Raw genomic sequence first — 14,238 nt, forward strand, 5'->3', positions numbered from 1 at the left:
TGGTTTCCATTTTCCCAATGTTTATTTTTGCCCCATGTGAACCTAAACTATAAATACAAAATCCAAACAGCAAAGGACATATGAATTGGGAGATACCGAAAAATCAGTATCTTTTATCGTCTAGATGTTAAAGGATTTCATAACCACACTTGATATATTCAATTATTTATGCAGTCAATCATTTACGCATTTATTCTCTCTCTCTCATTCAGGTGCTGTTTCATTCCTTTAAATGTTCACATTTTCATTCACTCACTTATTTTAGTCATTAACGTATTAATACATTTAATCCCGTTTTCATGCGTTTATTCATTTTGCATTTACTTATTTGTTCCTTTTTACAATCATTCTTAAATTTATTTTTAATGCGTCATTTACTTGATGTATTTATTTAGCTTGTCGTGCCTTTAATCACTGATTAAGTAATTCATTCTTTTTCTTTTCCCAGATGTTTGCTCATTCATTCGCATACTCACTTTTTATTTTTATTCATCAAATATATAAACTAGTCTCCTTTTTTTCACTCTTTTACTTCAGGGAGAGGGTGAAAAATTATGTTCAGAAAAAAATACTCTTATAGATCAATTTTAACACAGCAAAACTGCATTTAAATACAAGGCTTCAGATTACTAATGCCTATCATTTAAGATTGAAATAAAAAACAAAAATACATAACGTTATTCGCTGTAAGTAATTTTTATTATAAGTGCATTGGTTGATATTGGACGTATTTACTATAAACGCTTTAGCTTATGTTTTATTTATTCATTTATGTTTAAAAATATAATTTTAAATACTGTTTCTTGTTACGCTTTAGAGTTTTTATCGTAAAATTTGATACCCTAAAAGACTGACATAGTTGTTCTCAATAAATGTTTAATTGGTTTTCTTTTAACAATGCAACTAAATTAAGATCGAAAGCTTTGAAAATTAAATTTTGTGCGAAACTGTCAATGATGAAATGAGTTCTTGTACTCCCAAATTACTTTTACATTTAACAGCGGTAATTGTAACTATTAAAAATATGGTAAGTTTAAGTGATAAAATGCGAAATGAAAATATTTTCCTCGGTATTTACAAGTGATAAATGCGAAAATACAAAATAATTTAATCTAAGAATTCTAATTAAAAATTGTAATTATACAAACTGCAATTAACTATTTTCCAAAATATTGAATTCAGAAGCTTATAAAAAAACTAATTGCAAAATTTCTTAACCAGTTTTTATAAAATAACAATTAAAATTCAAGAAAACATGTAATATTAATCAATAAAGCTTTTTAACTATTCATTCTGCTATTGTTATAATGTTAAAAATAATGTATAAACAATGAGATACACTGTACGATTTCAAAATAATTTTTAAATGAAAATCATTTTTATAAACACGTATTTTTATTTCATTACATTTTATTACAGTAACATTTTTTTTTAAAGAATGAATGTGACTTCCACCAAAATGCGCAAACTCCGCTCTGGGAATCATGGCAATGTCTGAACAAAAATGCATTATGGATAAAAAATTGATGCGGGGGGCGGGGGATTCTGAAAAAGTATTTTGTTCCGGTTCATGTTTCGTCAGGTTGATTTGAACACTATATTGATGGTGATTGCTAGTTCTCCTTAACGTCTCCTGCACTGGAGTTAATTTAGTTGAATCAGCTTCCCAACGAGTGTTTTTTAGGAAGTGTTAATAGGTAAGCAAGTTGCGGAATTGTTTGCTTGTCTGCCATCCTTCACCCAACTGTCAAACGTGCCCGTTGTGCCGGGCATACCAAGCACATGTCACGCTACAATTCTCATCCCGAGGAATGTGCTCAACTTTCTTAAGGCGATTACATTTACCAGGACATCAATAAGCGTTTGCTCTACACTCAAGTGAACTAGTTGAGAGTCAAGTTTGTAGTAGCAACTCGAAAAAGTCGGCTTATTAGAAGAAAAGTTGATTCAACTAAGTTGTCTCGTGTGAAGACAACGAAAAATGTTAGTAACTATTTGTCTTGCAAGTGTTTTGAAAAGTTGATTGCACTAACCGCCTGACCAAGAATGTAGTTATTAGCTTCAAAAAACGTATTGATTGAAGTAACGAAATGACAAGTGTTCCGCCAAGTGTTGGTCGACTAGGAAATTAAAAGCAATGATTTAAAATTTTTATATGTTGCCAGTTTCTATTTGTTAACAAATAAAATACTTGTAATTGATTTTTAATAGTATAAAAGAATTTTCAAATTTCTCTCCTGATTCTACATTTGCGACTCAGTCGGGGTTTTTTTACATTTTTTTATTTAAGACGACCACTTACTTATTTATTTCTTTTTTGCCTAATATGGTTGAAACTCAGTTACTTTATAACACGAAATTAAAATTTCTGGATAGCGTTGATTTGAGAAATACATGTCTTAAAATCAATATATCATTTAATACTTATATATTTCACGAAGTAACTGACGGCTTCCATTTACCATTCCATTGAAACAATTCTAAGGATTTACGCTGATTGTAATAGTTGAAGGAGGAATGAACGTTAGGATAGTTTTGCCAGCTAGTCTGGATCTATAAATTTTGGGCTTCCGCAACAAAATCTGCATAGCCCCTTTCTAGAAGCCAACAGTGTATATTTGCAGCGTTAATTAGTCTAAGTGCTAGATTTTTAAATATTTTCCCCCAATTTATTGGACTGTTGGGCTCTTTAAAGACGTGCCCCTTCCCCCCACCATGCGGGGTATGTAGCTACGTAGATCCGGGATAGCTTGCGTGACAGTCCGGTTTGACTGGGACAATCTGTTTTCAGACAAAATCGCGGTGTTCCAGCCGGTTTACTTCGTGTCCCGGTAAAAGACAAATTTGATTTTTGTTGACTAAAAAGCACGCGGTCTATCCTTTGCATGAGTCAGAAAAATGTTTTCTTTATCTCCTATAAAGTAGCGATTATGTCACTTACATCAATCTGGCTGTGAGGTACGTATTTGTAATATTGACTAGAAAAATTATTATCGGATTAGCTTGTGAAGATTTTTGTAACAAGATTAAAAAAAAAATCTACAATGCTCCTAGCCATTGCAAAGAACATGCAAATGTCGCTCATTTTTTTTTATTCCTCATTCGAAGTTTTTCTTCTTAATAAAGTACCATAAAAATTTTAACGTGTAGGAAATAATAATTTTAAACGTATCTGAGTATGTGTGCTTGCGTTATGTTTTATTTCCCCTGGTTTAGTCTCATAATTGGTCATCTTTTATTCATAACATTGAAAATGAACTACCCTCAAAAACACTCAAACCAAACAGGTGTGTACCCTTTTGGATAATCGCTACCCTGGTGGGGGGATTCCCGTGTCCCGGTTGAACATTTCAGAAAACTGGCAAGACTACTAATTGGTATCTACGAGCTAGGTACTTCGTTCTGATTTAACATTTTCTTGCAACACTCACCCTCCTAAGAACGTGGTAGCATTTTTGCAGTTCATTGCATATAACAAACCTGTTGAAAGTTTTGGCTAGTTGTTGGACTTCATATATGACACAGTACTAACGCCATTATTAATATCCGTATTATGCTGTCCAGGTCGTGGGTTGCTGTTTATTAGTTTTGGCCGAAAATATATGGATTCGTTAAGTACGTTCTAAAAGCAAAAAAAAAAAGTTCTGCCTCGGCAACTTAAATATGGAAAAAATAGTTTAAAAATGTATAGATTTGCGTCTTTAGATCGCTAATCACTTTCAATGTTTAAAATTTATTTAAAAAAAATATTTCGTTTCGAAAATATTTCTTGAAATTCAAATATTTATTGTTTTAGTATTAGTTTCTTTAAAATTACTTAATACTAATTACAAAAACATTCCTAGTAGAAAACTTCTAAGTATTTTTTCGTACATCTTTCAAAATATTTGTACATCATTACAGATTTAAGGGAGTGTATAAGCTTTAAAAAGTCCTAAAACTAACCAAACTTTGTCATTTTGATTTTTTTTAATTACATTATATCATTTTTTATCATTCAGTTTTACAATTTTTACAATACATAAGCTCTTTTTATATCTTTACTTGCAATGGAACCACAATTTATTACATAATCAGGCCTTAGTCTACCCATACCCTTTTCATGTCGTCCATCCAGCAAATAAGATTAGTTGTCAAGTATTTGCTTTATATTTAAAAGTTCAATTACTATAGGGCTTTAAACAAGTTCCAACATTTGGAACAAGGTTTCAAGTTGAACTAATGACTTTATTTTTACTTAAAAATGTAAAATTTGGTAATCGTTTAGTTTCTAGAAATGACAAAGTGTCCCTGTCAGTCATTTTTCCATGACTCAAGGGAATAAAGTTAAGATGTGCATGAGTCAAATAACTCGTCACTGTTTAAAGCTTTAATAATATTACTACATAAGAGTTAAAAAGTCAATCGGTATCCATTTTTAGTTTTACTCTAATATCCATTAGTATAACTTCTGAGTAAGTTCACGAACCAGATCTTTTGGTTATGTCTCGGGTTTGTTAATAAAGTTTTTTCTTTATACCTTGAGATAGTAGCGTTGAGATAATTATTATTTTTATTTTTTTTTTATAAGAACTTAAAACCAAGAGTACACTCAAGTTAGCGATTAATCAAAACGTAACATCATTAAATATAACATTAGGTAGGCAAACATTTAGGATTGTTTGAACCAGTACTATGGCCAACAAGAAACTTCCATCTGTTATATTTTCATACTATTGCTTTATCGTTGCAATTTTTTAAAAGATTCCACTTCCCTGGAGAGATAAGAGGGGAACCCTTATCAGCTTTAAATTCTACCCATGATTCATTTTATACCAGATTCTCAGAAACCATGAATCATTTTTGAATTAAACAAAGCAGTCATGCTTAACATGCTCCTTAACAGAAAAAAAAATAAAAAATGGATTTTGTTTATATTGAGGTAGAGATATATGCCAGGATGAATTAAAATTATCGAATTTCTACTTGAGATACAGCACTTACACTTATTGAGAAAAAACAATCAGTTGCGTAACTTTTTTTTTTTTGGCAGTCCTTATCGATAGAGATATGGACACAGGTTTTTAGTTGAACGCGTAAATCATTGTTTAGCAGTAGCAGTTTCACTCCACAAGAAAAAAAAAAGAGTCGTCTCCACACTCACCAAGGAACCACATGAATGGTGGGTTAATGAAAATAATTCCAATAGGTAGCAATCAAAACAACATATTAAGACATGTTTTTAAAGGAGAAAAATTTTTCCTCGTGTCCCCGTTATCGAGATATATGGTCTTAAAATAATCAAAATTTTAATAAAAGCATCAAATTTAAAGTTTTGACGAAATCTTTAATGAACCACGCAATTTCACAGTCTCCGTGTAGCAGGACATGCATCTACAAGCATGTAAAGGATGTCTTAAAATTACTCCCCAAAACTCGCTAAACTTGGTAATTTTTCTTTAAATTTCGGCAGACTACAATTAATCGTATTTAGATAACGAATACATGAGAGCAAATAGGAACTAAAAGTAAATCAGCATTTGGGTGTATGCGTACTGAATTTCATTGAATTTTTTGCAGTTTTTTTTAAAAGTTAGAATGTTCACAAAAACAGTTCATTTCTATGAAGACATGAAGTAAAAAGAATAAATGCAACCCTGTTATGTATATGAGCGAATACTTCCAAAAATGGTCAAACTTGGTTCAGCATCCCTTAACAACCTAATCTTTTTTTTTTGTTCAACGAACTTCCATTAACTTCTTAGCACGGGAATCGCCGTGCGGGTACGGCTAGCCAGTAAATAAAAGGTTGAATGAATAAATAAAATTATTATAAACAAATTAAAGGAATAATTAAATTAACTAATTAATGTATGAGGGCAAAAAAAATAGTGAGTAAAAGAGTGAATGCATAAGAAAATAAATGATGAATGAATAAATAAGTGAATTGCTAAATTAAGGTATGTTAATAAAGTAATTAATAAAGAATACGTGCGAGATTTAAAAAATTATTGAACAAATAAACGAAATTAACTATTTCAGTTTGCCCCATCCACTTTGTTCCGCATGTACTTGTCTAATTGTACAATATATTTAAGATACAAACAAGCTTAATATGAACTAAATAATTACTTCACCGAATATTAGAGGGTCTCAATTAATATTTCAACTGTTAATTGCAGGTACTTCATCGTTTAATAATGCCAAAAATAATTTTCGACTTCCAACAATATCATTTTTTAAAAATTGCTTGCATTATCATATTCTACAATTTTCAGGGGTAATTTTTTCTTGACTGAAATAGATGGCATGCGTTATTATATAATTACATTATTACCAGACAGGTGGCACTAATAGCAAAGTAAATATTTCACCATTTCCCTTCGCTCCGCTATTTCACTTTGCCCCATATTCCCCTGTTACTAAAATGTTCGTGTCAGACGCAGATTTTTTTTTTTTTTTTTAATATTGTTTATCTGTACGTGATATCAATTTCGGTTACTATGTAAGAAATACTTACTTTTGTAAGAGACTCATGCAGGGCTTTAAGAAACGTAACATAAGCTCCGACCAAAGCAATGCAGACTTGAATTTTTAGGGCTGTAATGGCACCGCTGATTTTTCTGTTAATGAAAAAAAAATGCCTAAAGTCATATAAGAAATGTATGAGGATTTGCAGATACGATAAACAAACTCAACGAAAGTTGGTTTTATAAGAAATTTGTATGAATATTTGTGCTCGTTAAGGAGAACAAGTAATATTTTCTACTTGTTTTTGGATGAAAAGAGGTCTACGTGCATATAAAAAGCACAAATTAGTGTTTCATGTAAACTGAAAAGTTGTATGTTATAATATGGTCAGTCATTAATGGTAGTCAAAGAAAATAAACTTGTTTAAGAGTGACTTTTATAACCTTACACGAGTTCATCTCTTAGCATTTACGGGATCGAAAAATTGGGGAGTAAATATAATTTCAATTTTTTGAGTAACACTGCAACAGTTACCAAAAGCTATGGGTGTGAAAAACAATGTGGTAAACATACACGGATCGAAATACCTACTGCATGTATGAATGACATATATATTTTTTCTAGATGATTTTCTAGCTTCACGGGTTCATCGGCACCGTCAGCGCCTGTGGTTTAATCAACGAAAATTTCGCTTTTTTTTTTTTGCGAAAACAAAGTACAAAACTTGTAATCTTTTAAACCAGGATGTGAAGAATCGCTACACAGTTAAACCTGCGAGTTGCATTTGGGACCTTTTAAGGTGAAACAATTGTAGCACCATGGACAGCTGTTTAGGTGTGCCAAATGGCTTCTATGACAGCCCATTCGAAAAATGCACTCATAGAGGGACCTTCGAGTGCTATAGGAAGCCAAAACGGCACCCTAAAGGACTGCAACTGGTGTTACTAGCATTTCATCCTAAAAAGTGCCATATGCAACCCACAGTTGCAACAGTGTATGACTTGAAGCCCGTATTTACAGACGATTACGCCCTCAATCAGTTAGCGAAAGAACAGATTTAAGAATTTTTCAACCAATGAGGAGACTTCATTCTGTGATTCAGGTGTCAGACGGTGAGTCCAATAGTTTGGTGTGAATAGACGGATTAGATAATATATATTCTTAATCGTTTCCAACGTAGCGTGCTCTAATGCACAAAAGATAAAGCGTGGGCAATTTATCGCGAGCGATTTTACTCGTCTTTGATACTAAACGTTTATTATATCATTGTAATTCATGTTAAGTATTAATAAATTTGCTGCAACTGACTTCTTAATTTTTATGCAGTTCTACACTTGTGAGTGTTTGCATGCAAAAGAATTTAATTTTCTAAATCGAATACCTCCGCCTATTTTTGTTTCCTTCTGAAAGCCATTTTCTAAGAGCAGCATAAAATGATTCCGAACTCATCTCAACTTTTAGTAAAGTTTCTTTATGTTTTCTTGGGCATAATGGATTTTTGATGAGTTTCTTCTCTCATTGCGTGACCTTCGCTTTAGCAGCAACGCATGCGTGGACCAAACTTTCTATATTTACTTCCATAATGTTGGAAGAACCATTTACTTATAGCATTAAAGAAGAGATTTATTTAAAGTTCAATATAAACTTTTCAAGAGATAAAAAAAATCAACTAGTCGTTATTTTCTTATTTTTCTCCGTAATTGTCATTTTCTTAAAGTAGTGATTATATCGTTAATGTGTTCATTTTTGTAAGGTGGATTGACCTCTGAACAAACGGCTACTATTTTTTTTAAACAACAATTACAACAATTTTCGATCAGTGGTAACTTTCTTCTGTACGTTATCAAAATGTGTCGACTGGAAAATGGTGTATGTTTGTCTCCTAAAAAAGGACGTACATTTACTGGGTTGGCAAAGTATATTTTTCTCCTTTTTACCCATGTGGCGTAAGTCAGAGAGCACATAACCTAACTTTGCCCTCGAAGCTTGTGGTCATTTTGGTTCAGTGGTTAAAGCTCTGGCTTAGAATCACAAAAGTCCATGGTTCAAATCCCGACAAGGACACGCATCGCTCCTTACTCCTCGTAAAAAAAAGCACACATGCAGTTTGTCAGCAGAAGAATATGTTGATTGAATTTAAAGTAAAACTAGCAGCATGAAGGGTGGTTGATTTTTAAACTTCAAAAATATTTTCTTATCTTTTATTCATGTAATGCGCGCATTTTAGGACAGATTTCACTATGACACATGCATGTGTTGATTGCGCATTTTAATGCAAAATAAATTAAAATGTATGGTTAATATCGTGTGAAGTTTCAATAAACATACCTCCACAGAACTATGAGAATAAAAAATGTCAAACAGACAAAAAAGGCACAAATGGCGCATCCAATTCCTGCAATTACATCAAACCCATCTTGAAAGTGCAAATCCTCCTAAAATAGAAAGACAAGATCTAAGATGTTAAGTAACAACAAAAGACAAATCAGTTCTGAATTTCTACGTCAGTTTTATTTATTTATTATTTTTTTATGTATCTAATTAAATAAATCTAGTATATTTAGCTATTTATACATTATAAATATGTAAAATCAAAGAAATTGAGTACATGATATGTGTACGGCTGTACGTGTTGTGTGTTGTCAAAGGCAGTTAGATCGATGCCAAACGACGGATAAATTTTTTTAATTTGCACCAATATTTAGAAGTACTACTGGGTGGGGTGTGGGAACTTCCATTTTTTCAAAATAAAATTAAAAAAAAATACATGCCTAAAAAATCTCCATTATTATATTTTCCTGTCACACATTATGGGAGATTATGCTTTACACTGTTTTGAAAACAATTTCTTGTAAGTGTTGCCCTCCATTGCCAATACACTGAATCAGTCGAACTCTGAAGTTTTGGTCAACTCTTTGAAGCATGACGATCAGTATACCGGCAGTTTCGGCTCGGATACGGTTTTTCATATACTACAGGGAACCTGGAAGATCGTGATAAACCCGTGACTTCAAATTACCCCACATGAAAGAATCACAAACGGCTAAAACAAACGAGCATGAAGGCCAGTATAAGTCCAATTTCGATCGAGCGGCTGTTAGGAAAATACGCCTTCCCAGTAAAAGCAATATGCTGTCTCGACCAAAAAGCATGATGGCAACTGCACGCATGGTGTAACAATTTTTGCCATTTAGAAATTTCCGTTGAGCCTCTTCCCACAATTCTGTGATGCTCCACACCATTTACTAGCGAAATTAAAAAAAAAAGTTCCTGTGACCCATCCTGTAAAAAGCGATATAAATGAGGATTTAACTCATGTTTTGCAGCACACAGTTTGTTTTTCATTCGATATAAATTATGTGGAATGCTACATTTACCAAAGAAAAAACATTTTTCTTTCTATTACCGTTTACCTTTCCATTATTTATATAAAAAAGTATCAAATTTTAACTTTATAATGCTTTTACAGGTTTCATTTAAAAATTTAGATCATTACATTATATTTGTATGGTCAGTATTACTTTTTCGAGAAATGTGTAATAAGATCAAGGTTGGGTTGCTTAGATTTTAAACCCAGCTCATGTCTACAAATTATTATAACCGTTTAGAAAAACAAGAAATAAGGTCATTTTTTCTAGTTCAAAATTAATGTTTTAGAGCGTTCTTCATACTCTAAAATGGTTATTGGTAATTTCATAAAATAAAGCCCCACTTCCGCTTATCCACAAAAATATAAATTTCTCAGTCTAACGAAATATTATTACTCATTGTTTCTGTTTTTCCTTTGGAGCAATTTGTCTTCGTTTCATGTTTTGCTCGTAATGAGATAGCAATCGATCAAAGTTAGAGTCTGACTGAAATTTTTTGGACATAAATCTATTTCGTTATGATGCTTTGACAGGAAACAAAGTTCACTTTTCTTGTCATGTGAAGGAAATTGTTTAGATGCTTTGGACAGTACATTTGAAATAGCGGAGGATTCAAAAGAAGTATTTCAAGGCAAGACTTCAAACGAAAAATGATTCTGGTGTTTCTGAAAAGTAAAATTGATGATTTTGTATTCAAGACGGGGGGGGGGGGGGAGATTTTTGTTTTAGGATACCAATCTTATGTTAAAAGAGGTAAAGATACGTTTATTTTAATTTATTATGGCAAAACAATAGTTGACACTCTAAAGATCAATTGGACGGGTCGCATTACGTATAACGCTCGCATTACGTAAGAAAAAAATGCAACCACTGGCAATAAATTTAATTGAAAGAAGCGGTTGAATTGGCAACAATGATGAAACAAAACACTGTACCCGCGTCGGGGCAGGTCTTGATCATCTGCCTCTACCGTTATTTATTAAAGCATCATTTGTGTTTCGTATTAGACTTGTTTTACGAAGTGCATGTTTAGCGCGTTGGTTCTTAACTGAAAACTAGAAATTGAGTGAGCAAAATATTAGTTTAAAGTTTTTTTTAAGCTTGGTAAGACACCAAAGGAAACATGCATCATACTCGCCAGATCTCAATCCTTCAGACTTACTCTTATGACACAAACTCGTCTTGACGGGAGATATATTTGATGATATTCCTGACATCCAACGAAGATTGACGATGCTTTTGAACTCCAACCCAAAAAGGATACTTCTTGAAAAGTATCCAGTACATGCATATCAGATTTAGCGGAGCATAGTTATGCGAGGTGATTTTTCGTAGGACAGTGAGGTTACTTTTGTTAATATATCACCTATGTTAATGCACCAGGAAAATTAATGTAGCCGAACTTTATTGCCAGAGGGTAAATTTAGTTAAGACTTGAACTGTTCTTTGGTTTCCCTTTTAAGTGTACCGATCGAGCAAAAAACTTGAAATATTTTACAAGTATGAGTACATAAAAACTGCCCTCTGATCGAAGCCAAAAGTTATTACAAATTCTTCCTACTCGAATCTATATTAGATGACTTATGTCACACTTTTTTTAACCATGACAATTTTTCTCAAGTTTAAAACACTTTTCTCGTTTTAAAATTATGATCAATTTTTATTATTGTTTTATTAATCGCTATGTACAGAGACAATCATAGAAATCATACTTTCCCTTTTTGTTTTTTAAGACACAGTGGCTTCGTTTAAAAACACCATTTTGTTAGATTTTTAAAAATCAATTGAATCCAGTGAATTCAGGTTGGTAGCAATATATTGGATGCCTTAAGCGAAACCACCGTCCAGAATGGGGTTTAATTTTCATTAATTTTAAAAAATGAATGGGATTTTTTTTCTATTTATTTTAACGTTTCGAGCATCTATAGAACACGTGAACTTTAGAGTTATAGCTAAGCATAGATCGGCATAGTCCGTATATATGAAGACAATTTATGTTTTGTTACGCCTATCCATCTTTGGAAGCTTGTGACTATCAAGCATCGCACTTACAATTACGGTTTTCTGATGTTGCTAGTCGCAATTAATGTTTTTTTAAGGTACTGAGTTTTTTAAGCTATCAACGACTTTAAACTATCTTGTTTAGGAAGGTAAATAAATGCATTACCTTCCTAAGTAATACCGGTGTGCCTGAAGTTTCAAATTTTCTCGAATTTCTCTAACATTTTCTAATTTTGCTTTTTACGATAAAAAATAACTTTTAACGAAATAAAGATAAGTCGTTAAATTAGGGTGAGAAATTGATTTTCAAAAAGATGACCGCAGCCGAACAAGCAGTTTTAAAAATGAGCGCAGAGTTGTATCAAAGAGTAGAAATTTTCATACTATTTTCTTTAGATATGATAGTTAGCTCTATTTAACCCACAACAGGGGATGTGCTGACTCACAGATCGCTTAAAAGTTTCTCCTATCACCCCTTTTTAATTTTCAGTACGGTTGAATAATTTTTCCCAATAGATATTTATTTTGTCAAATTGTGCTACAAAAAATTCAAAGAACGTCTATGGGAAATAACAGGAATGTATCTTAATTACACCATTTTTAGCGAGAATTTCCGAGAGCTCACGTACCCTGTTACGTACTACTTTCTCACCTCCCCTGTTACGGGTTAGTTACAAATTATAACAAGTGAAAAGTTAATTTTCAACAGCAAAAAAAAAAAAAAAAAACATTTTCCTAAAGAGTTTACATTATTTGGATGAAAATTTGTTCCAAACTCGTAATTAACATTCAGAAACTACAAAACGCCGATAGATTCAAATTTAATGTTATACAGATATTTTTTAAATATATATTTAGACACGTAATAATTAACTTATTTAAATACTACATCATATTTCTTACCTGCTGAGCATATGTGGTGAGCAAAACTGCATAAGTACCAACATGGCTGCATTGGCACAGAGAATAATTTCCAGTTTGAACCGGTTCACATCCTTCCATAGAAAATTGAACATTCCTATAATATAAATGAGGGCTATAAAAATTAGAGGGTTTGTGTCACACTGACGATTAAGTCAACGTGATTTAAATCTTTTTATGCCAATAGAAGACATAAAAATTTAAATCTCGTATACGTAAATTCACAACTACCTTACTTTTTCAATTAGGTGCTGCGTCCGGTTCTTTAGCCGGTGATAAAATTGTCGCATGAAAATGACAAAGAGAATGCTTTAAATATTTACACCTTTCATTTATTATGAGAGGACAGAGTAGGCCAGAAAGATAGTTTTAAAAAAATCACTGCTTAAAATTTTAGCGAATTTGTCTTCTTGCCTGTTAGAAATTTAACCAAGTCAGTGACACAAAATAATAATAATAATAATAATAGCTTGAATTTTGACCTCTTGAATTCAAATTATGTTCTTCGCAATCACGAGTGTGTGTGTATGTAGGCATGTGTGTTTGTGTCTGTGTGCAGGTATGAGTGTGTGGGTAGTTTTGTGTATGAGTATTTGTGTGGGGGGGGGATGCGTATGTGTGTGTAGGCATATGTGTTAGTGTCTGTGTGCAGGCATGGGTGTGTGGGTAGTGGTGTGTGTAGGTGTCTGTATGTGTTTGAGTGTGTATATGTGTTCATAGGGGTGTGCATGTGTTTGTGTGTGTGTGTGTGTGTGTGTGTGAGTACGTGCGTGTATGTATGCGTGTAAGTGTAGGATATTGTCGCAACCTGAAGACGGTTTTCGCTAGAGGAGCAGCATCGTGAGGAGCCGGTCGACTGTGATGCGGCAGAGGGTGCTGGCGGGAAAATAAAATGATAGCACATCAAAACAGTCAAATGAAAGCAATAAGCAATCTTGATTGCGCAAAAAAAAAAAAAAAATAAATAAAAAAATTTAAAAAAAACACTACATAATTTACTTCTAAATGACATAGAAAAATATGTTTGAATTCAAGGAAAAACACTTAAGAGTTGCATAAAGACCAGGTTCAAGGAAATTTCAACTTAAAATCCGTACTTTTGAATATTCGCCCCTATTTAGCAGGCGACTGACAAACACATTCACTTGTATAGACCGTGTGGTAACTCCAATAATATTTCTATAACAAAAAAAAAAAAAAAAAAAAACTAGATAAAAGAACCTTTGATTCACATATCTATATTTTCTAATGTATAAGAATTTACACATTAATCGCCAATTTTCAAACTGAAAAAAAAAACATTCAGGTAAGACTTTAAATTTATTTCTGTTTTAAATATTTTACTTACTTCACTATGGGCAGAATTCTTTTATAATACAACTTTACAGTTCAGATGATAAGATAATAATTTAGAAAACAAAGATTAAATAAAATAGAGAAAAATCATGGAATTGGCAGACGTATATTGCATGTTAATTAAATATCAAATGAGCGCACA

The 14,238-nt window shown here is 32.4% G+C and overlaps 1 protein-coding gene across 1 annotated transcript in view; it reads right to left on the bottom strand.

Moving 5' to 3' along the window:
* LOC129223105 (uncharacterized) overlaps window positions 1–14,238 on the bottom strand; it is a 188,650-nt gene that overhangs the window by 39,069 nt on the left and 135,343 nt on the right. Inside the window, 3 exon segments of the mRNA XM_054857672.1 lie at window positions 6,500–6,602; window positions 8,779–8,885; window positions 12,723–12,837. Of these exon segments, the coding sequence (XP_054713647.1) occupies window positions 6,500–6,602; window positions 8,779–8,885; window positions 12,723–12,837 (325 nt within the window).

Source organism: Uloborus diversus, chromosome 5 (assembly GCF_026930045.1).
Source record: "Uloborus diversus isolate 005 chromosome 5, Udiv.v.3.1, whole genome shotgun sequence".
NCBI classification, from domain to species: Eukaryota; Metazoa; Arthropoda; class Arachnida; order Araneae; family Uloboridae; genus Uloborus; species Uloborus diversus.